Genomic DNA, 21888 nt, shown 5'->3' on the forward strand with positions numbered 1-21888 from the left:
CAGCCTCCATTACCCATAGGTCCACATTTCCCGGCACGGAGCGGGTCGAGGACAAACAGAACTTCCGTTATCGTTATTTCTGAAGCGATAACTCGTGAGAGTAAATCGAAAAGCAAAGGGGAGCTCGACACATTCAAAATGTTCGACAGTAATGAAGTAAAAAGACAGAATTCCTGAAGACTACAATACCCACAGTTCAGTGCGAGGCTTGCAGTGCAGTTCCGGTGTCGGTGACCCATCAGGCGGCGGGAGAAAGGTGAAGCTGAGGTAAATGTTTCATCTTATGACGTTTTCTTCAGTTCCCAGGTTATTAACTTGTTTAAATATAATCTATAAGGCGTCATATAACTACACAATATGTTGTGTTTATGTTAAAGTAGGTTAAAGTACCGTTAGTTGGCTGGTTTGACTCGACCGCAGGGAACAGACGTGCTCAGTGACGGTGTCGGTGCCGCTGCTCGCTCGGTTATAACCTCGTTTATCACTTCATCTGTCTGTGCAAGGCTGCTGTGCTCGGTTATAACCCACTTTATCACTTCATCTGTCTGTGCAAGGCTGCTGTGCTCGGTTATAACCCACTTTATCACTTCATCTGTCTGTGCAAGGCTGCTGTGCTCGGTTATAACCCACTTTATCACTTCATCTGTCTGTGCAAGGCTGCTGTGCTCGGTTATAACCCACTTTATCACTTCATCTGTCCACAGGCTGAACGTTATATGTGTCTCCGAGCTCAGGAAACTCTGGCTAGCAGGCTAACGTCAGATAGCTGTTGTACATAACCCTGAATATTTCAACCTCAGACTCAGGTGAAAAGGTAATAACCGCTTCAGTGTTTGGGTTTAGCAAAGACTGTGTGAGATGAACTGATTAAAATAAGGTATTTAGGTGATACTGTGACTACATGCTGCATATAGTGACATAGTGAAGAGTATTACACTTTTTTAAAGGCAAATATTACTAAAATTTCACCTCTCAGATGTGAATGTTTGCTGATTTTCTATGAGTGAAATGGTAATCTTTGTGATTTTGGTTTGTTAGTCCAACAAAACAAGACATTTTGCACTATGGGCTTTAGAAATGGCCATTTTTAATAATTTTCTTTCATTTTACAGACTGAGATACGTCAAGAAAATAGGCTTTGCCTTTGTGTAGGGGGGTGGCGGGCCTTTTACACGTCCAGGACAACGTTCGTGGTTGTGGCCCTGTTAAGCACCAAGGTATGGAAAACCAGAGGCAGTGAGAAAACACTGCAGGGCAGTCAGGTCCAGTTAAGCACCAAGCTGTAATTTAAAACCACTGTGAGTTCTGGTTTAGCTGGACTTGTTCTAAACTGCAGCTCAGCTAGTCAGACACTGAGTGACAGAAATAACCCTGAAGACATCTAGGGCTTTGGTGTCATCCGGGTTATTTTTATATTCTTTAGTAAGCTCAAGAGCCACGTAAGAAATTAACCTGCTTATGCAAACAAAAACATTTTCAACCGGTGTTAATTTGTCCCTCTGGCTGCTTGTCGTTGTGTTTGGGTTGTGTCAGGTTAATGTGTGTGGATGTAGTGTCTGTGGAGAGCTGTGATGCCTCTGGAGGTCAGATGGCCGTTCCCACAGTGCCCTGCGTTGGCATGGAGGATCTCCAGCTCACTCATCATGGGCATGGTGGGCTCCTATTCCTACTTCTGGACCAGTAAGTTGTAAAATACATTGTACACATACAGACATACTCCAACACTTTACCAATACGCCCAATATCTACAAGAATATTCTCACTTCCTAACTCAGGTTTTCAGCCTTTTTCTCAGCTCACTGCTTCTCTTTTTTCCACTCCCCCCCCCCCACTCTCTCCATCTTCAGAGTACATGAACTGCTTGACGGTCCACAACCATGAGGTTTTGTTGGACCTGATTGACCAGAGACCCTCTGACACGCCCCTCATCACTCTGTGCAATCACCAGTCCTGTATGGATGACCCACACATCTGGGGTAAGGACAGACACACAGTCTGAAATCACGCGACCCTTTCAGTCGGCGTCATCATCAGAAATAATTGCGTCTGTTTTTCGCCAGGGGTTCTGAAGCTCAGACATTTGTGGAACTTCAACAAGATGCGGTGGTGAGTTTTATTATTTGTACAACACTATCACTCAGAAATGGTAGAAAATGGGGTTTTTTTTTGGTAATGGGTAATTACCTGTCGTTGACTGGACAGGACTCCGGCAGCATCTGACATCTGCTTCACAAAAGAGCTGCACTCCAGATTCTTCAGCCGTGGAAAGTGTGTTCCCGTCTGCAGAGGTGACTGTCACACAGCTGTTCACATTACCCCCCCCCCACCCCCACCCCACCCCCCTCCCAACTTTGTATTACTGTCTGTTGAATGAAAGCTTGTGTTTTCTTTAGGTGATGGTGTTTACCAGAAAGGTATGGATTTTATTCTGGAGAAACTGAACAGAGGAGAATGGGTGCACATTTTTCCAGAGGGTATGTTAACTTTCCTGCTCGCAGCTTTTTCTGTAGCCTCTGTGGACTTTTGATTTAGTTTTTATTATAGTGGAAATAAGCACTTCCGTCTTGTTCCTTGTTTAACAGGCAAAATCAACATGACTGAAGAATTCATACGGCTAAAATGGGGTGAGCACAGGGCATGTTCCCGACTGTTTGTGCCTCTAGAATGACAACATGCAGTAAGAATACAGTAGGTCATTGAGAGATGAATGTGGTGGAAAAAATACTGATATAATCCTGTATGTTGAGCCTTTGCACTTAAAATGATAATCCAACTATCACTTTGAGCTGTATTGACTTGTGTGTGCCTGCATATCAGATGTCAGTGTTGTAGTTATTCTGTTTCAGAAGCTCAATGAGGTCAAATGTGGTTTGTGTTTGTAGGTGTGGGTCGGCTGATAGCAGAGTGCTCCCTTAATCCGATTATCCTGCCACTCTGGCATGTGGGTGAGTAACAGTACACACCACATATGACAGCACACTGCCCCACATGTTCTGCTGTTTCACTTCTTGGTTTTTGAAGAACGAGTCCACCAAACTTCAATTTGCAACTTAAAATGTATAGAAAACTAAACATACTACATGCGTCAGTATTTTTAGATGGAGTAGGTTTTCTTTACTTTTGGTTTATTTTCATTCCTTCAGGCAGGGTTTCTGGGGCATTGTTCAGCATCTATTTGAGATGTTACAGTAGATATGGGAACTTTATTTACCTCAACTGCAGAAGGTGACACGCCTTTACTAGAGGCAGGTCTTTATTTCTAATTTCCTCTCTTTCATATGTGGAATTGGTCACAGCTGTATTTTAGTACAAAGCCTTGTTTTAATCTGCTCCCGTTTGCTCTGTTAAAGTTTTTGCATTTTGTGTTAATACTGACTGGGCCACCAGGCGCTATCCATGGTACTGAAGGGGAGATTTAATTCTGGCATGTTAAATTAGCATTTAACCTTTTGTTTTGTTGTGTATGACTGAATCCCCCATGTGTCTGCATGAGGAAAGGACAAGACACGACTGGACCGGGAAAGAAATTTTACCCTCAATTCATGATTAATATGATTTTTTCACAAATCACACCCTGTGCACACCCAGTCATATAAGGTCAACATAAGGTTTATTCATGTTAATATTTTGTCTTATTTGACAAAAACATTAAGCTAAATATTTGAGAGCTGTTTTTAAAGATTTATGTCTTCAGTAGGAACCAGTGCACTTGGAGCTAAGAGCCACAGACAGAGAAATAAAAAGTATTGATGCAGTTTTAATGGGAATTTGCTGACATCAAGAAAAATAAAGCTTATCACCGATCTTAAAGTCTTTAAAAACAGATCATAATACAAGCATATGCCAAATGAAAAATCAGTAGAGAGAGCAGTCCGTCACGGCGGGATGTAGATGCTGAGGTAACAGTGATTACTGATCTTGTCTCAGGTTTGAATGATGTTCTGCCAAATGTGACACCCTACATTCCTCGGACTGGCAAGGTAGGAGCACTTACATCTAACCCCAGCAATAAACATCTTATTTATCATGGCTGTTTGTTACCTGTGAGAAACCGTCAGTGTAACTGGTGGTTCACTTTCAGAAAATCACAGTCCTGGTGGGGAAACCGTTCAGTGTGAAAGACCTTGTTGAATCCCTTCGAGCTGAAAACAAGAGCCAGGTGAGGACAGAGCAGATTTCACATGCACACAATGCACAATTTATTTATTTTAAGTACAGTAAAAACATAACTATACAGGCATTCTGTAGATCATTAAATTAATCATTGATATAACTGATAAATAAATAAAAGTTATTATTAGCTGTACCCTAGTTGTACAATTATTTGTGGATGCACATTTTTTTGTAATGTGAAAAACAAATGAACTGAAAGACTAAAATATTGCTTTGTTGACATCAGTTGTGTAACTAACAATTGTTTTCATTAATGATTATTCTACTGATGATTTTCCCAATTAATTGTTTTATCTTGGAAAAGTCGAACAAACATGTCTGCCCAGCAGTCCAAAAGTCAAACACATACATACATCATATGTCATTTTTAAATAAATCAGCTCTCAAAAGAGTTTCCAATAAATTTTCTGTTGATCAACCGATCCACTTTATTGGTTAGAGGTTGGATCTGCAGTTGTCATCACTGGTTTGTGATCGGGTGAAGTGCCACATGAGCAGAATATTAATGTATTTTTGCAATGCATTCTTTCTATAAATCTTCCTTTCAGGTGGAAATGAGAAAGACATTGACTGATTTCATCCAGGCAGAGTTTTGGAACCTGAGAGCCCAGGCAGAGGTGCTCCACGGGCAGATACACACCAAATCCTGAGTCCCACACTCCTCACAGCCAACCAGACTGATGATCCTTTACCCTAAAACTGAGGGTAACGCCTTTGATACAGGACTGTTGTTACCTCGTTTTTTGGTATCCACTCCCATCCTTTACTCTTTACTCTGCTGGAGCATCCACAGCTCCACACCTCAGATCCACTAAGCCGTGACAAACTGAAGAGCATTTTGGGTTTTTAAGCCATGTTAAGCTAAAAACAGGGATTTCTGTAAATTTTTTCTCTTTTTGTAATTCAGCCATCATTTAACAGCAAGCATCATATTTTTATTTAATTTAGCAAATTAAGTTGCCGGGAGGCTCCAGTCAACTGCCACATAAAACAGGATGAACAGTTAAGAAAGTAGAAACATGGATGATTGAATTACTTGAATTTATACCAATCAATGCTGTGTGATCTATATGCAACCAGTCACTGTACTGGTCCTGAAGACGGAAAGATGTTGAATGTTTGTAGCTTCTAGTTTAGAATTTCTACAGTAGATTGGCCATGAAGTGTCACTGTTATCAGTGTATTGCATTACTAATTTAACTCGCTGTCTTTCAGCTGTTACTTTACTGGTACCACCAGCCCAGTTCAGGGTCCAAGGAATTACATCAATTTTGGACGATTCCTCGCCCCATGATTTATGGGCTATGCCAACTGTCAGTGCCAATGCAGGAAGTATTGCATCCATCAGGTAGAGAAGGTGGACGTCAGGGTGCTGCATGGGTGTGTGCCACATCAGATTTTTATGCAGGAGGCTGGAGCATGTGTGATGTCCCGGAACAATCACTGAGCAGCTGCTTTGTTTAAAATACAACAGAAGACGAATCAGTGCATCAATTTACGGAAGAGTCGAACAAACTCAGATGTTTAAATGAAATCCAATAATCTGTCTGTCTGCATAATGCGCCATGAGCAACTGTGATCTGATTTCATGCTGCACAGGGCACAAGCATTTTTCCACACAGCATCAGGACACGGTAAAAGGAGTTGGTTAGCTAGCTGTGGAGGTGGAGGTGTGCAGCCGGTCGCCTGCCGCTCTTCATCACAGTGGCTGTTCCATCCAGTTCCAATACTCCCTTTGATATTAGCTGCCTTCCTGTGGCTGCTTCACAATAAAAGCCACTGTTTTGCCAGGTTAACGCTTTTAATGTGAAAATGCTGGGTTAGCATTAGCCGTAATTTAAGCTGTGATAGAGCTGTTAGAAAATGAACAGTGAGGCTGATGCCAGTGAGATAACGTTACAGTAGCACCAGACTACATGCATGCATCATTTCCAGTGAATTCCTCCTGCATGTGAAGGAAATTTAAGCCCAGCGAAGGATGACAGACTCCGCTACTACAATGAAACTACTGTGTGGAGTGGTACCCACACAATATAAATACCTTATATTAGTAGTAGCTGCATATGCAGATAATGTAGAAAGCAAGACTTTTAAAAACATTGGCTCTGGATGTAACAATAAATAAATAAATAACAGTTATTGAACATAATTCAGGGCTTTGCAGAATCGTCCAATACTGATGCTCCTGTATGGGGTTAGGGTTACATTAACCTGTTACCCCACTTTTAGGAGAACTTCACACAAAGCAGCTGTTTGTTGAAATACTAAATGTTAGAATGCTCTGTGCATATACACATGGAGTGATACAGAGTTATGATTTATAATCTACTGGAGAAGTTAATGAGGAAGTCAGGACAATACCTTTACAGCCTCATCAGGAAGACGCATGCAGATTTAATGACTTTTAGGATATGACAATGGTAACTGTACCATTTTATGTTTTGCTTTTATTACGTCCTCGGAGCTTTAAACCAGTCACCTGCTCAGTCATACTGTCCCTAACACCACCATGTGCCCCGCTCTCTGTAAATCTCTCCATTTCAAATCATTTGTTAGTTTTGAACTATTAAAAAAACATGGTTTTCTGTTTATCCTTTCAACGTCTGAATGCTACCACAGATGTATATAACTTGTTTTATCACAGATCAATGGCTTTAATAAGGGAGGGGCTAAGTGATCAGAGGTGTTTTTTTAATGTATTGCCTTACTGTGATTACCACTCTGTCCTGCTGTAAGTGAAAGCCAATAAAGTATTCGACTTTTCTCAATTTTAAAAGTGAACCGTTTGACTGGTGGAGCCTTTGAAGGCCCCCCCACCCCCCAGCCCCCCCTTTGTAAGTGACGCCCCTGTGTGTGACTGTGAAAGCTGCAGAGGAAGAGGAGGAGGAAGAGGAGGTGGAAGAGGAGGTGGAAGAGGAGGAAGAGGAGGCAGAGGAAGAGGCGGAGGAAGAGGAGGCAGAGGAAGAGGCGGAGGAAGAGGAGGCAGAGGAAGAGGCGGAGGAAGAGGAGGCGGAGGAAGAGGAGGCAGAGGAGGAGGAGGAAGAGGAGGCAGAGGAAGAGGCGGAGGAAGAGGAGACAGAGGAGGTGGAGGAAGAGGAGGAGGAGGAAGAGGAGGCAGAGGAGGTGGAGGAAGAGGAGGCGGAGGAAGAGGAGACAGGAGGAAGAGGAGGAAGAGGAGGAGGAGCTGCGTCTTCTCCATCCTCGCTGCATCGTAACATCCACGGTCACATGACCTCAGCGGGCTCGACGTGACGTCACCTGCTGTCAGAGACTAAAGATGGCGTCGGCACGGACAGCGCGGCCCAGCCGCTCTGCAGCCTGGGCCGTTTTTCTCGGTTTATTAAGCGTATTAAACGCGGGGAGCTGCGATGAGCAGGTGCCGCTCCTCCTGTGGACCAGCGAAGGGTGAGCGACGAGCATTGATTCTGTTTCCCTGCTCTCGGAGGCGGCTCCCCGGGTTAACGGCTTCCGACGGCCTTATTCTAACGGCTAACGGTTAGCGCCGTCGGGTGATGTGAAGATGTAAACCGGCCTCAGCAGTTCCGTTAGAGCGTAAATAAATTAAAAAAAACACCGTTTATTTTAGGGTTTTAATAATAAACTAAAGTAACATAACATTAAATTTGTACCTGTAATCCTGATGAATGTCAGGTGTGAGCTAACGTTAGCAGGACGGTTACTCGTACAGTCAGAACCAGGCGCTGTTCGGATGTGGTGCTTTATCAACCTGATAAATGTCTGTCATTCATTTTATTTGTCCACCTGCCAAATGAACCACCCAGGGGTTCCTAAAAAAAACCTAAATAATTCGTGTAGTAATTATTATCTGATTGACATAAAATAAAGTGACCAGGTTGAGAATATGTGTGATATGAATATAATAGTGTTACATCAGAGACACAATCTGGGCCTGACAAAACCTGAGGGTGATTCAGGGCTGAACAAGTGATTGAAATATTATCAAATATGTAATAATGCATTAAACAAAACGCAGGAGCTGCAATTTTTTGATGAAGGTAAAATGTGTTATACCATGGAGGAAGCACTGTGGTGCTACAGAGACGCCCCAGCCTGCAGATCATCTTCTTCAGATGAAAGGGAACTTGCTTATTTGGTACATGACTGGAATCAATTTTATATTTTTTCAGTGAAAATTCAAAAATGTCCTTTCCAACTGAAATCGAGACTCATATCGCAATCGGAGTATTTGCCAAAATAATTGTAATATGATTTTCTTTTTTTGGGCATATTGTTCAGCCCTAATATGATGCATTGGTAGAGATCAAACTGTCCAATAGTAATAAAATAGTTAAAATTCATTCCACCTAGACCAGCTGGAACAGTAAAATACCTCTTTTATTTACACATCAGGAATAATTAACCAATAACGATAATAATACACTTGAGTCATTTTACTTTTGATTGATAACATGTTTGTACCAGAGTAAAAGCATGTCCTGTGCATGTAACGTCGGTTGCGTTATGTTTTCCAGTTGTATCGGTCTTTGTCTTTCAGTAAATGATCTGAAAACTTTTTCCACCTCTGTGTTGAATCTCCACCAGGATCTCTCTACCAAGTCAGTCCCTTCCTACCGTGGGTCACATTGTTGGGCAGCAGCAGCTCGCCTCTTACCTGGAGAAAGCTCTGAATGTGGGCCCACGAAATGTTGTGCTGTTCCTTCAGGACAAGGTACATGCACACTCACTCTCCCTTTAAATGCTTTCTTTGAATCTGCCAGTTAAATAACAAGAACACATGCTTCAAATAGAGGCTATAAATTCTTTGATGGTCTTGGTGGCCTGTTACAGTTAAGATAGAACAAAAGAGTTTGTTTTTGACTCACTAACCCACAAACATTTAGTCTGTAAGGCCCAAGGCTGCCAAATGTCAATATAAGTGATGCAACTAACAGATCTTTTCATCATTACAGAATCTGCTGATTACAGATTTCTTGATGAATATTTGACATTTGTCTTAGTAAATTTGTTCATTAGTTCATCTTTTCACTGTACATTGTAGTGTAATTAGTCTTTTTGCTCAGTTATGGGCACAGACTCTCTCTCCACCTCCCTACACTTGTATGAGTCTAATTCATTCACCAAAAAAGAGACAAAACACACAATAAACAAAATAATGAATGAAATGAATTTGAACATTATAATTATTATCAGTAGTAGTAGTAGTTTTTTCTTTAGATATTGTGAATTCTTTGGCCACAATAACCATGTAGAGAAAATCAGTTCAGTTGGCAGCTGCTGTTGTGCAGTAGGAGCCTGTATATTCACACAATGTGCAGCCAAGTGTTCTAAATGTTGATCAGATCATTGTCAGGGACAAGAACAAAACACTACAAATTTATCTTCTGATGACTGAAAACTCACAACTCTTTTGTGTGAAGTGCAAAAAGCATTTTTTACATTAAAAATAAAATTATTACCAACCTCTAAGAATTAAAAATTTCTGACCAGGTCAATATGAGACATTATAGATTTTTCCAGATTCTTTGTCTGTTTTTTTATCTAATTGTTTTACTTATGAAGTAACTTCCTCTCTCTCTCTCTCCAGATGAGCATAGAGGACTTCACCATGTACGGAGGGGCTTTTGGAAACAAGCAGGACAGTGCTTTTCCCAACCTGGAGGTAAGATGATAACTGACCGTGTAGATCAGTGTAATGTTTTGAGTCCTGTAGTCGTACTCTCATCGCCTGTTCCCGTTTAAATCCTGTTTGATGCTGTATGTTCAAAGTTTCTGTTAGAGGAAGTGAGAACTCGGTCGCCATGTTTCAGGTCATTAGTCATGGTGTGTTACTGTATTATTCCAGGTGAATGTTACAGTTATGTTTTGTCTCTCCTGTGTCACAGGGGGCTCTGATGTCCTCGTCTTCCCCTCTGGTGTTACCTGCTGTGTCCTGGCCTGCCTCCAACGCAGTGATTGGTCAGCTCCAGGACCAATTAGAAACCTCCCCTCTGTACATGGACCCTGAGACACTGAGCCAGCTGAGGCTCAACGCATCCTCACCTGCCCTGCTGGTGTTCAGGCTGCCGTATGGCATCGGGTAGGTACAGAAACACAAAAAATACACAACTTGACTGTTATGATTGAAACAACCATCAGCATACATTGCTGTGACACATGGTATGTATAGAAGATAAGCTTTGTACAGATGAATCGGTTTAGGTCATAATTAATGTTCTATACACTAATACAAGCTTTTAATTTTCATAATTTGTATGATTCATACTAAAAATAATAATAATGTTCATTTAGTCTAGTTTTATTCAACAAAGTTTTCGTTAGTGAGCACTTTATTATTTATCTCTTCTAAGCATCTTAGGCTACAGCTGCCGCCATCTTTGTTGTGAACAGTTGTAGGTGTCGTTCTTGTCTTTTGGAAGGTTAATGGAAACACACAGTGTCCATGTGACTCAACAGACTAGCTGTCCTCATGAATGCAGTTGTCATGTCCAGATTCTGGCTGTGTCGTAACACACACTTTGCTTTAATACAACTGTTTGATACAGAGCAGCTGATCATTCAGGAGCAGGATTTACACACTACTTCACCAAAATACTCTTCACTGTGTTTTTAGTGTGAGATGAGCCGGTAAAACGTTGGCTAACATGACTGTAAAATTCCTCCTGCGAATATTGGGAAATGTAGGCGGTGTTTGAGTTTATTCCTACTGAAAACCTATTAACACAAAAGACAACAAACTAAACTCAACTTTCCACTTTTCATTCTTTTTGAAAATGCTGGAAAAATATCCAGAGGCAGTGTGTTCCTCAGTTCAGTGCATGAAAATAAAAAGGCAAATGTTCACATCCACATCCAGGTTACATGAACATTAGCTCACCTTTTTTAAAAGTCAACATGCCTGTTTTCATCGCGTGTTCCAGCTGTGATGTTGCTGCTTCCTGTCCAATTTTTAGTGGAACTGTGGACAAACTGAGTCCACACGTCTCTTCTAATGTCAACATTATATTCAGAGACATAATGAGACTCAAATGGGAGATTCTGCTCATCAGTGCCAACAGGTGAAGGTCTGAAGAAGAGAAATTGTGATTCTGTAGATGTGTGCAGGTTGTTCAATAAGATTACCATAAAACAGTAATTCCTTAATTTATCTAGTCATCAGTCTTTCAGTTTTTATTCCTTGCTGAAAATTTTATACATAATTTTTGTTTTCAGATGTTACCATTTATTTAGTCATAGTCTTAGGTTAAAAATATTTTTGCCAACAAAATTAACACTAGACAGACACTGTATCAGTGTCTGTGAGGGTGAATCTTCAAACATAGGATTGTAATGTGTCATCTGCTGTCTTGGTACTCATCTCTCACACAGCTGGCTTTGCAGTCAGAGGTTGTTTCACCGTCATGAATGATGTGTAATTCGGATTTTTATTTTAAGATTTTGTGCCAACACTCAGTATCTCATTGACTCTCTTGCAGGGCTGATCTGATGTCTGCCAAAGAGATTCTCAGTGGAAACGGTGAGTCTGCCACACAACCCACCATCAGATAAAATTACACTGCATCAGCTGTGTTTCTGTTTATACAAACTGCTTTAATGTTTTAGACTCATTCTGGGCTCAGAGATACAGGATGTTGAGCGGAACAAGATCTTTTCTCTGACATGTTACTTTAACCCTCTTTCTCCGTGCTCCTTCTAAGTCTGATTGTCTGATTGGTCTGAATCCATTAGTATCCTTGTTGTTAACCTTCACATATTTGCTTCCTCTGCAGGTCAACATGACTTATATGCTTTATTGAATACATATCTGATCTAGTGTTGATTAAATGAACATCACAGTTTCCTTCAACAGCATTTATTCTCCAAGTCTCTGAACTCTACTGGAGGGAAGAGTCAGTCTTCAAAATAATATAAATAATAAATAATATTCCATCATTAGTGTTTACAGGTGTTCAGCTGGGTTGAGATCACTGAGATCAAACCATTCAGTGACTCCTAAAGCATCTGTGCACCTTGACATGTGTCACCCAGCTGTGTATTCTTTTTAATATGAAAATCCTTCAGTTTTTTTGCAGTGGAAAATTTGCTTGCTATTGGTGCCAATAGATGAACATGTTGTGTTTCAGATGAGGTGATCGGTCAGGTGTTGAGCATCATGAAGACCCAGTCTGTTCCATACACAGCTATTTACACAGCACTGAGGCCCTCGAGGGTGAGTCAGGTGTCTGCTCTGTTAATGTGTGGATATCATGTGTTTGTTGTGCAGCAGTTTTAATTCATGTGTCCGAGTGTTGTCTGTCCTCGTCTTTCTGTCTCTGCACAGGAGGCAGCGTCTCTCTCTATGGAAGCAGGTGTGGGTGGAGGACGCTCTCTGCTGCAGGCCAGAGGTGGATACAGGGAGAGAGAGAGAGAAAGGGAGAGGCAGCGGAGGATTAAAGAGAGGGCTGGGATCTACGCTCCAGTGGAGTTTAAGGTGGAATGACGCGGTTACATCTTTTATGGCATTTGATTCCTTCTTGGTTTTCTCTAGCCATAAAAGATAAGTCTGTAGATATTCTATTCTGCTTTATTTTTGGCTAAAACCAGTGATTAATTAATGTTAATTAATTCTGTTCTCTTCTCTTCTTCTGTTTTCTCTTTCCACAGGAGGGGGAGGACACCTGTATCCTCCTGTGGGCAAAAGGCCTATCAGTGAGCATCCTTCGGGGCAGTCGCTGGGAGGACCATGACCTGACCCCTTCTACCTTCGGGGAGGGTGTCAGCCCAAAACTCCACGGCTCAAGCTGCGACAAAACCAAAGCAAAGTAAGATCATGGCTGTGATTTCCTTAAAAAGCGAAGAAACTCACTGTTTAAAACTTTCTGTTAGAGCTGCAATTAATGATTATTTCCATTATCAACACAATACCAATTATTTTCTTAATGAATTTTTTGGCCTAAAATGACACAAATGTTGAAAGATGTCTATCACAGTTTCCATGGGTCCAAAGTGACGCCTTTAAATATCTTGTTTTTTCTGCTCAGAAGTTTAAATCCAGATGTTCAGTTTATAATTATATTAGATAAAAATAGCTGGTGCTTAAAGGTCCCATATTGTATAAAGTGAAACGTCCATGTTTTGTTTTTTTTTGTTTTTTTATTATAAAGCATGTCTTGGTTCTGTATCCATATAACCATCTCTCTTTTCTCCCAACTGATTTCACTCTGTCTGACACAGATTGCAACCAAGACTTGATTAGACCACAGTGTGTCATGCACTGAACAGTTGTTATCATCACACAGTCTACAGACACCTCAAGATAGTAAAAGCAACATATAACATAATAGGATTAAAGCTGCAAGGATTATTTGGTTAATAACTTATTTAAATCAATTTACTTGCTTCACTTGGTGCTTCCAGCTTCTCAGGTGTGAGCAGTCGCTGCTTTTCCTTGTCTTGTATCACAATAAACTGAATCAAACTAAATATTTGAAAAGATCACCTCAGCCTCTTGGGAAATGTGATGAAAGTTCAGTTTTTTCCCGATGATTTATGGACCAAACAATTAATTAAGTCATAAAAATCTAAAATGTTTTTAAGTGAAATCTCATATTTTTGTCTTGTAATTTTCTCTCAAGTTTTATGTTTGTTTTTTTGCAGGTTGGTTCTTAATTATGAGAATGTGCTCAGCCACCGCAGCTTTAAACTGATGTAAGTCTGCACAACATACTCACACAGTGTATATTTGTGCATCTTATTTGCTCTTGTAATTGAGAAATAAAAATAATTCTAGTGAATATGTGTTAATTTAGAAACACAGCACTATCTTCTCCTGAACCCTCCAAAAATCAGTGTATTTGTGTGTGTGTCTCCAGCTTTGCTCTGAGCCAGCGCCACTACAAGGTGTCTGCACGCCGCTGGTTCACACTTGACGCTGTAGAACTTGAGTACGATGGGACCAAAGCCACGTTCAACGGCAGCAGGAGCATTTATGCCCCCGCTGAGTACTCATACCGCTGTGAGTCAGTCACCAGCTTCCGTTGGCCGCTGCTCATTCCACGCTCGTCCAAAGACCCAGCCAATCAGTGGAGGGTCTCTTTTGAAGACTTCCAGGTAAGATGGTGATTTTCTTTTCTCTAATAATGTTACATTCTGAACTGTGTCTGTCATTCTTCATCTAGCTGCCCGGTAACTTTCCTGTGTCTCTCAATATTTCTCTCTGTAACTGGAAAACTTGCTACTGAGACTTAGAGGAGAATATATCCCTTTAATTTCCGTGTGAGCGCTCCCAAGACATGTTGATTGTGATTGATTGAAATGTAATAGTATCGTGAGTCACTCAGAAAATGTTATATCATAGTCAGTCAAAAATCTCATAATAGTCTAATAAAAGTCATAAATATGCTATAGTACAATACACAAAATGTCATAATCATAGTGAGTCATACAAAATGCCAGTATAGTAAGTCATTGAAAAAAAACTCATACTATTGCAAGCCACAAAAAATGTCATAGTATAGTAATAGAAAAAAATGCCATAGTAAAGCAAGTCGTACAAAAAATGTCATAATATAGTAAGTGATAGAAAAATGTCATAGTATACTAAGTAATAGAAAAAATGTCATAGTATAGTAAGTCGTAGAAAAAATGTCATAGTATAGTAAGTCATTCAAAAAGTGTCATAATATAGCAAGTCATACAAAAATGTTATAGTATAGTAAGTGATACAAAAAATGTTATAGTGTTGTTAGTTGTAGAAAAAATGTCATAGTATAGCAAGTCATACAAAAAACATCATAGTATAGTAAGTGATAGAATAAAAAAGTTATAGTATAGCAAGTCCTAAAAAAAATGTCATAGTATAGTAAGTCGTAGAAAAAATGTCATAGTATAGCAACTCATACAAAAAATGTCATAGTGTAATAAGTGATAGAAAAAATGTCATAGTATAGTAAGTAATTCAAAAAATGTCATAGTATAGTGTGATACAAAAAAATGTCACAGTAAAGTAAGTCGTACAAAAAACTTCATAGTAAGTCACACTGAAAATGGGTCAGAAGTGTAACATGAAAGGAAAGTTAAAATGTAACTATTACTAGACTATTACTTTTTAATATTTATTGCAAATGTGTATATCTATATTGTCATTTATAATTAACATTATAATTTGTTATAAACCATTCATGAAATGTTCATGTAGTGCTACATGGGGGGGAATTAAAGTAAAGCATTGTAACTTTCCCTCCACAGATCCAGGGCTTCAATGTGACCGGCAGTGAATTCTCTTATGCCAGTGACTGCGCAGGCTTCTTCTCTCCTGGCATCTGGATGGGTCTGATGACCAGTCTCCTCATGGTACTGGTGCTCACCTACGGCCTGCACATGATCATGCAGCTCCGCACCATGGACCGCTTTGATGACCCCAAGGGCCCGGCCATCTCCGTGCCCCAGACAGAGTGACTCACCTGCCGTCTGTCCCCTGGCTTCATCCTCCATCTTTCCTCACTTTAATGCTTTCACTCCTACCCTTTACATTTCTCCCCCCTTTCATCTGTAGTTGGGCATTATAAAGAATATTTAGTGTTGTCAGAATAAGAGTTTATTCATCATCAGTTAATACCTTTCAAATCTGCATCCTGAGACTGAAGCATCTAGTTTTCAGGCTGCCAAGGATCAATATGTCCTACATGAAAGGGATACACCTGTACATATGGGAGCAAAAATAACTTATGAAAAATGAAATGGATTATGAAATGCTATTTATTGGTGAAACTACTGTAATGTATGTATATTTGTGTTTACAATTGTCTGTGAGTAGAAGGTGAAATGTAGTTAATGAATGAAGGGAATCAATTTTCTGAATGAAAGATCGATCAATCATATCCACTGCATTCCATTAACTTTAGGTCAAAGGGACATTTTGAAGAACACAACATGAAAGAAGCACTGACATGCAGCATTAAAATCAGACGTTCCTAAATACTGCTCATGGTTGTCTGAAGTTTTCGTTTTCGAACAATATTGTTTTTCTGTCATTAACATAAACTTTGTGTTTCTCAAGTCAAACTGTCAACAACTGACGTGCACTGAAATATGCTTAATGTGAAACTGTTATTTTTCTGTTTAATTTATTTTGTAGTGAATGTATGTATGGTCCTGTGTTGTGCTGCTGCTGTGACCCCAATAAAACATCTGTGAGAAGAGGTTTCATTTTAGCTTTTTCAGTGTATATATATCTGTGTGTGTGAGCGAGGGTGTATTTTTTTTTTCTTTTTTGGTGGTAAATTTTAAGATAGTCTAAAGAAAAATCATACCTGAGGACAGGAGGAGTTTCTTTCAAGTAGTTAATCACTGCAGTTTTGTACATGGACATAATAATGAAAGTTTTAGTAAGAATACTAAATACAAAAGATGTATTAGATTATATATTACAGAAATACCATTGAGGATGTGACCGTGGTGTCCTCAGTGGCAGCTACAGCTTTAAACTACCCTGACAGACTGTAATGAAAGGTAATGAAGGCAAGTTTATTTGAAGAGCATAATGAAAACAAAGAGTTACAGCTGAATAAAATGAAATAAAATGCAAAAATAAAAATGTAGTGGAGAAAATTAATCAAATGCACTGTAAACCAAAACTGTTTCATTTATATTTATATCATTCAAAGCATATATAATGTGATGTTAGTTTGGCTTTAATGGCCCGGTTGAACTGTGGGATCTGCGAAAGAACAGAGAAAATATTGACTTTAGTTACTGACGACACAAAAATATTCTGTTCCTGCAGGATAATGTTTGTCAACCAGGTGAGCAGGTTTTGAAAGCTACTGTGCCAGAGTTTAACATGAGCAGCTCTGCTCCTGAGATAGCTCAAGTGACATACCACATGTTGGTTTTTTTAAAGTGAATATACCATCCCATCATACAATGTTGCTTGTGCGGGTATGTTTTTTAATAAACAAAGAGTCCTAACAAGGTTATCTCATGAAGAAATACCTTAAATTTTCCTTCATTGTACTGTACTGTATTGTCTACTGATAACAGTTGAACCTTTGCCCACCCACTGTAAATGTAACCCACTCGTTTTCGGTTTTATTAGTTGTAGCTGTGTTGCTCCGACAGAGGCATTTTGTATGATTATAGTTGACTTAATGTGTCTCAAAAAACAATTCAAGCTCTCTTTTGGGACAGCTGCTCTTGGGGGCCCTCTGGTGGCCACAGGGGCCCTAAGCAGGCACTCAGCATGCTCTGTGTCAGGATGTTTTGCTCTTTGGGATCACAAACTAGCTTTAGTGGAGTGAAACAGCCCAGAAGGACCTTTGAGCTACTTACACTGACACCTGTAAGACACCTCCAGGTACTTGTAAGTGCCGACACAGGGGTCTCCGAACAGGGAATTGCTCGCTTTGACAGTGCAGCTGCTTTTCCCATTACAGCTGTGGAAGCAGAGTGATGTGAGTGAATACAGGCTTGAATGTGCACTGGAGAATGGGAACTGTATGTATCAACATATGGCATTCATCCCTCCTGTTTTACAGAAAGAGTGGGCAACCGCACCTTTCAGCCACTTTGTTAGTGGGCCTTGAGCACTGGACGTTTCGGACCTGACCGGCAGGACGTTGGAAAGAGCAGGTGGTCTGGTCCCGACGTCCGTAATCAGCACCGTACACTTGAATGACCTGCCCCTCATCTGACAAGAAGAGGAGGAGCAGTAAGACGTTCAGGTGAGGGTTGAAATGCTAAGAAAACATAACCACACATTTTATCACATTAAAAATAATTCAGATCTTACCACACTGCAGGGTGGCCAAGGAGTGCTCACATGTGACACTGTGGACTGTCAAAGTGACAAGAGTCACATTAGACATGTTGTCCTGATCAAACTTAACGGTTTGTGTAACTTTTATTAAACACACAATCGAGACTGACTTGCTGGGAAGCAGGCGTAGGTGGTGTCCAGGTATTTGTAAATGCCTCGGCAGGGGTCAGAGGTACGGACAACGTTTGTGTTGAACTCGCACACTTTCTTGCCATCACACCTGCAGAGAGACAACACACAGCTCATTTCCAGATTTATTCAGTCACAAACTTCCCTCACAAATCTGTATCACACAGTGTCCCTGCACCCTCAGTCAGTCTGAGGCGGCCTCTCTCAAAGCGTGGCCTCTGTCCTCACACCTGCGTCTGATTGGGAATAACTGTCTCAGGTTTTGTGCTGCATCAGCCTTACTACTTGTGACATAGTGCACACCTGAGTAAGAGGGGGGACTAACTGCATCAACTGTCAAGTGTTTTTTTTGTAATTTCAGTGAAGTAGTGGGGGTGTACCTTGTCTTGAGGACACCCAGAGTGCCCTCCTGAGAACACGCTGTATTGGTCAGCTGGTTTGGAGGTCTGCCCTCGCTGCAGGTCTCCCTGTCTGCACGTCCATACAGAGCTGTCCCACAGAGGGACAAATTAAACAAGGACAGAGAGGAAAAATATTAATACAGTCAAAGAGCAAAAACGTACCAGTGGAAAATTAACATGATGAGGCTGATGATGTTCTTTGTTTTTATGCCTCCACGAAGGCGACGTATTATTTTCTGGTTGTCTGTATGTATGCACGTCCTGTTTTTGTGGACACAATCTCTCAGTAACACCTTGACAGAACTTCTTCAAATTTGGCACAAACATTCACTTGGACTAAAGAATGAAGTGATTAGAGTTTGATGGTCAAAGGTCAAAGGTCAAGGTTGTGGTGACTTCATAAAACACTTTTTAGCCACTACTCAAGACTTCACACAGAAATTATGACATAATTTTGCACAAATGGTTAATATTTTATGACTCTGGATAAACAGGGATGTAATCTAAAACTAGTCTGAGTCACGGAGGCAGACAACCACAAGGAAGTAATTCTAGTTACCTGTCACTATTATTGATAACACCATTACCGACACAGCTGTTCCTGGTCTCTCTCTCTTCTCTCCTCTCTCCTCCCCCCACCCCCTCTTTTTATCTCCTCCTAAACCCAACCGGTCGAGGCAGACCCCCCCCACCCTGAGCCCGGTTCTGTTGGAGGTTTCTTCCTGTTAAAAGGGAGTTTTTCCTCCCCCCTGTCACCAAGCGCTTGCTCTTTGTGGGAACTGTTGGGTTTTTCTCTGAAACAAAGTAAGGTCTTGACCTGACCCTGTAAAGTGCCTTGAGATAATGTATATTATGATTTGGCGCTATACAAATAAAATTGAATAGTTCTATATTATCAACAAGTTTGATGAAAATGACCCAAACCAAAAACTTTGACTATTTTTAGAGCAAAAAAATTCCCTACAACACTGTTTTTAGAAAAGAAGAAAAAACAGTGCAGTTGCTTCTGACTATTTTCAGTGGTGGATGGATTTGGAGCAGCAGGACAGTGTGTTTAGGGCTGAGTCAAAATAAACTACAGTGTGTGTGTGTGTGTGTGTGTGTGTGCTCATGAACTGTGTTTGCATGCCCAGCCTGATTTCTTAAATGCCACTTACCACAGCTGAGGCGCTGGACGTTGTTGAGGTCATCACAGGTGATCACTCTCTCCGTAGCCAGGGCGCTCCCGGAGGATACAGAAACTAGCTGGGCACTGGAAAAGCCTGGAATGAAATGCTAAGGCGTAGTCCCGACTGCAGCAGCCCTGGTTCGAGTCGGCACGCTGCATGTCACTGTCTCTCTCACTGTGGCTATACAAATAAAATATGCTGCTGGGACCAGGTCTTCATAGGGAGAAGTGTCAGGTTGGATGTTTCTAGTCAGCTGACAGCCAAACGATGGTGACTGAGCCAGTGATGGTGCATGAATGAAACAGATGACGCAAGAGTGATTTCAGTTCTTCTCTTTTTTCAATCATCTTCTACAAAAATTGAAACTGAGAGTCTGGTTGTGTCATTTATCTAGTCTGATTTTTTTTATTTAAACATAAACAGTTCATTTGCATTTACAGTTATAATTGTAGGACAATGTGTACTGTTGTTAGCTCAATTATTTATACAATTGTCCAAATAGTGCTGCAATAATTAAGTATCAGAATGGGAGTGTAAGCTTAACATGAAGGTGCATCATGAAAAAAGAAGTGCAAGCACTATCATAGAGCAAACAAACATCATTTACCTGAACCCGTGAGTAAACACGTCGCTGCCAGCACTGAAACAGAAACATCATTGAACTGTGTCAGACAAAGTTCATTTCATTCATGTTGATATTTCTGTGTAAATCCACTTCAACAGTGTCTGTGTGAGTTAGTGAGAAAAACTTCCGTGTTAGGATGACAGAAATATAAATAGTATTAATCCAATCTACGGATGTTGAGTTTTATGAATTACTTAAAGACTTTAGATGTTATACAAGGGTATACAAATGATGAATAATTCAAAATGTATAATAGCCTGTGACTTTCTAAGGCTTCCCAAGCTGGAGGTCTGTGTAAAGTACCTTGTTCTCTTAAGGTAGAATCAACAGTTTACGAATGCAACAGTTCAGTGGGCCACTTCTCAGCGAGTGAACCAAATAAGACTCAGGAGCACGTGATTCACCTCAGTAATTTAACTCTCAGGGAGAACTCAAGACTGTTGTTGTTGATGGTTTTCAGTCAAGCCATCTCACCATCATAAATGGGTTGCCACAGGGATCGATCCTTGGTCCTTTGGAGTTTACATTATACATAAATAACACAATTGTTCCTAATCAATATTTCACTGTTCACTGTTATGCTGATGACTTCCGACTCTCTCCTGAATCACACATGTTGAAGAGCAGGAGATGCCTTCTATTTACAGATGGATGTTAAAGCACAGTATAGTATAACAGCTATTACAGAGAAACTGTAGGACGCATTTATTTTAAAATGTTCTCAGATATCAGAGCGGCATAGTTTTTTTGTAAAAAAAAAAAAAAAAAAGCAAAAAATAACAAAATAACAAAATAAATAAAATCTAAATTTAAGCTTCCACATTTATATGAACCCACACCATAATTTTCCAGTCAGATGTGTACTCACACAGTGTGGCCCTCAGTCTGGAGCAGAGCATGGTGCTAGAGGATCTGGTGTTCGATGAAGAGCTGAACTGCCAGTGGTTGAAGCTGACACCTGGTATTTATTCTGTCTCTCTGTATGCAAAACAAATGACCAGTGAAAAGTCTGCACCTCTTCCTTATCAGTTGGAACAGACATACAGAGAAAAGTAAACCACAGTCACTGATAATCAAAATACCATGAAGTTAAAGAAGAAACACATAAATTACAACACCTGAAAAACAATATCTTTGAAAAAGCTCACGTAACTTCTAGATAATTCAAAAGGAGACTCATCAAGTCACATAAAGCTGCCGTGGGACTTACATCATAATGAATCCATATGAAGCTTTTAAACATGATTTGCTGGCCCAACTGCAATACCTTCACAACCCACCGGGGGGTGGATGGCGCATATGTTGTCAAATTGATTGAATTAATGTGTTAATTCAATTAATTAATGTGTTTTAGTTGTGTGTGTTTTTTTATATCCAATCCCTCAGGGCTACAGTAAATAGGGGTGAAAGGTAATCAATAAGCAAATATCACGACAGCACAGCAAACAGCTCAGTGTTGAGTAACGTTGGGGTGTTCAGCAAACATCAAACATCTGCCACAATGTGAATGTTGTCTCCCACTGAACTGCTAGTAATAAATTGTCCTGTTCTAAGAGCATCGACCTCCGTTAGGCCTGAAGAGCAGGAGGTGCCTGCTATTTACAGATGGATGTTAAA

The 21888-nt window shown here is 40.4% G+C and overlaps 3 protein-coding genes across 3 annotated transcripts; 2 read left to right on the forward strand and 1 right to left on the reverse strand.

Moving 5' to 3' along the window:
- Window positions 1–126: 126 nt before the first annotated feature.
- Window positions 127–6949, forward strand: LOC139606555 (tafazzin-like). The gene is made up of 13 exons (XM_071458806.1): window positions 127–267; window positions 705–814; window positions 1113–1217; window positions 1534–1680; window positions 1848–1976; window positions 2061–2106; window positions 2203–2288; window positions 2394–2474; window positions 2583–2624; window positions 2883–2945; window positions 3928–3980; window positions 4082–4159; window positions 4722–6949. The coding sequence occupies exons 4-13, from the start codon at window positions 1572–1574 to the stop codon at window positions 4821–4823; spliced, it is 789 nt and encodes a 262-aa protein (XP_071314907.1). The 5' UTR covers window positions 127–267; window positions 705–814; window positions 1113–1217; window positions 1534–1571; the 3' UTR covers window positions 4824–6949.
- A 384-nt stretch (window positions 6950–7333) lies between these two features.
- On the forward strand, window positions 7334–16333 carry LOC139606501 (V-type proton ATPase subunit S1-like). Its single transcript, XM_071458698.1, has 11 exons — window positions 7334–7578; window positions 8737–8863; window positions 9740–9814; window positions 10038–10231; window positions 11628–11668; window positions 12276–12361; window positions 12473–12622; window positions 12796–12953; window positions 13789–13839; window positions 14004–14241; window positions 15379–16333. The coding sequence occupies exons 1-11, from the start codon at window positions 7451–7453 to the stop codon at window positions 15586–15588; spliced, it is 1458 nt and encodes a 485-aa protein (XP_071314799.1). The 5' UTR covers window positions 7334–7450; the 3' UTR covers window positions 15589–16333.
- A 302-nt stretch (window positions 16334–16635) lies between these two features.
- LOC139606496 (L-rhamnose-binding lectin SML-like) lies at window positions 16636–18569 on the reverse strand (the record flags this gene model as incomplete). Its single annotated transcript, XM_071458689.1, has 6 exons — window positions 16636–16849; window positions 17469–17564; window positions 17686–17818; window positions 17921–17965; window positions 18058–18167; window positions 18457–18569. Coding segments are annotated over 6 exons (534 nt in total), but the record flags the coding sequence as incomplete, so codon positions are not given.
- Between the last annotated feature and the right edge of the window lie 3319 nt (window positions 18570–21888).

This window comes from Trachinotus anak, unplaced genomic scaffold, assembly GCF_046630095.1.
Source record: "Trachinotus anak isolate AG129_WGS33_773 ecotype Australia unplaced genomic scaffold, CSIRO_AGI_Tana_v1 ptg000022l, whole genome shotgun sequence".
NCBI classification, from domain to species: Eukaryota; Metazoa; Chordata; class Actinopteri; order Carangiformes; family Carangidae; genus Trachinotus; species Trachinotus anak.

Excerpts from the sequence above, each read along its gene's own strand:
- LOC139606555 (XM_071458806.1), top strand. The coding sequence starts at position 1,572 with ATGCCTCTGGAGGTCAGATGGCCGTTCCCACAGTGCCCTGCGTTGGCA. Across the intron at positions 2,289-2,393 it reads GTGTGTTCCCGTCTGCAGAG|GTGATGGTGTTTACCAGAAA; the intron begins GTGACTGTCACA and ends TGTTTTCTTTAG. Across the intron at positions 2,475-2,582 it reads GGTGCACATTTTTCCAGAGG|GCAAAATCAACATGACTGAA; the intron begins GTATGTTAACTT and ends CTTGTTTAACAG.
- LOC139606501 (XM_071458698.1), top strand. The coding sequence starts at position 7,451 with ATGGCGTCGGCACGGACAGCGCGGCCCAGCCGCTCTGCAGCCTGGGCC. Across the intron at positions 10,232-11,627 it reads AGGCTGCCGTATGGCATCGG|GGCTGATCTGATGTCTGCCA; the intron begins GTAGGTACAGAA and ends ACTCTCTTGCAG. Across the intron at positions 12,362-12,472 it reads CAGCACTGAGGCCCTCGAGG|GAGGCAGCGTCTCTCTCTAT; the intron begins GTGAGTCAGGTG and ends GTCTCTGCACAG.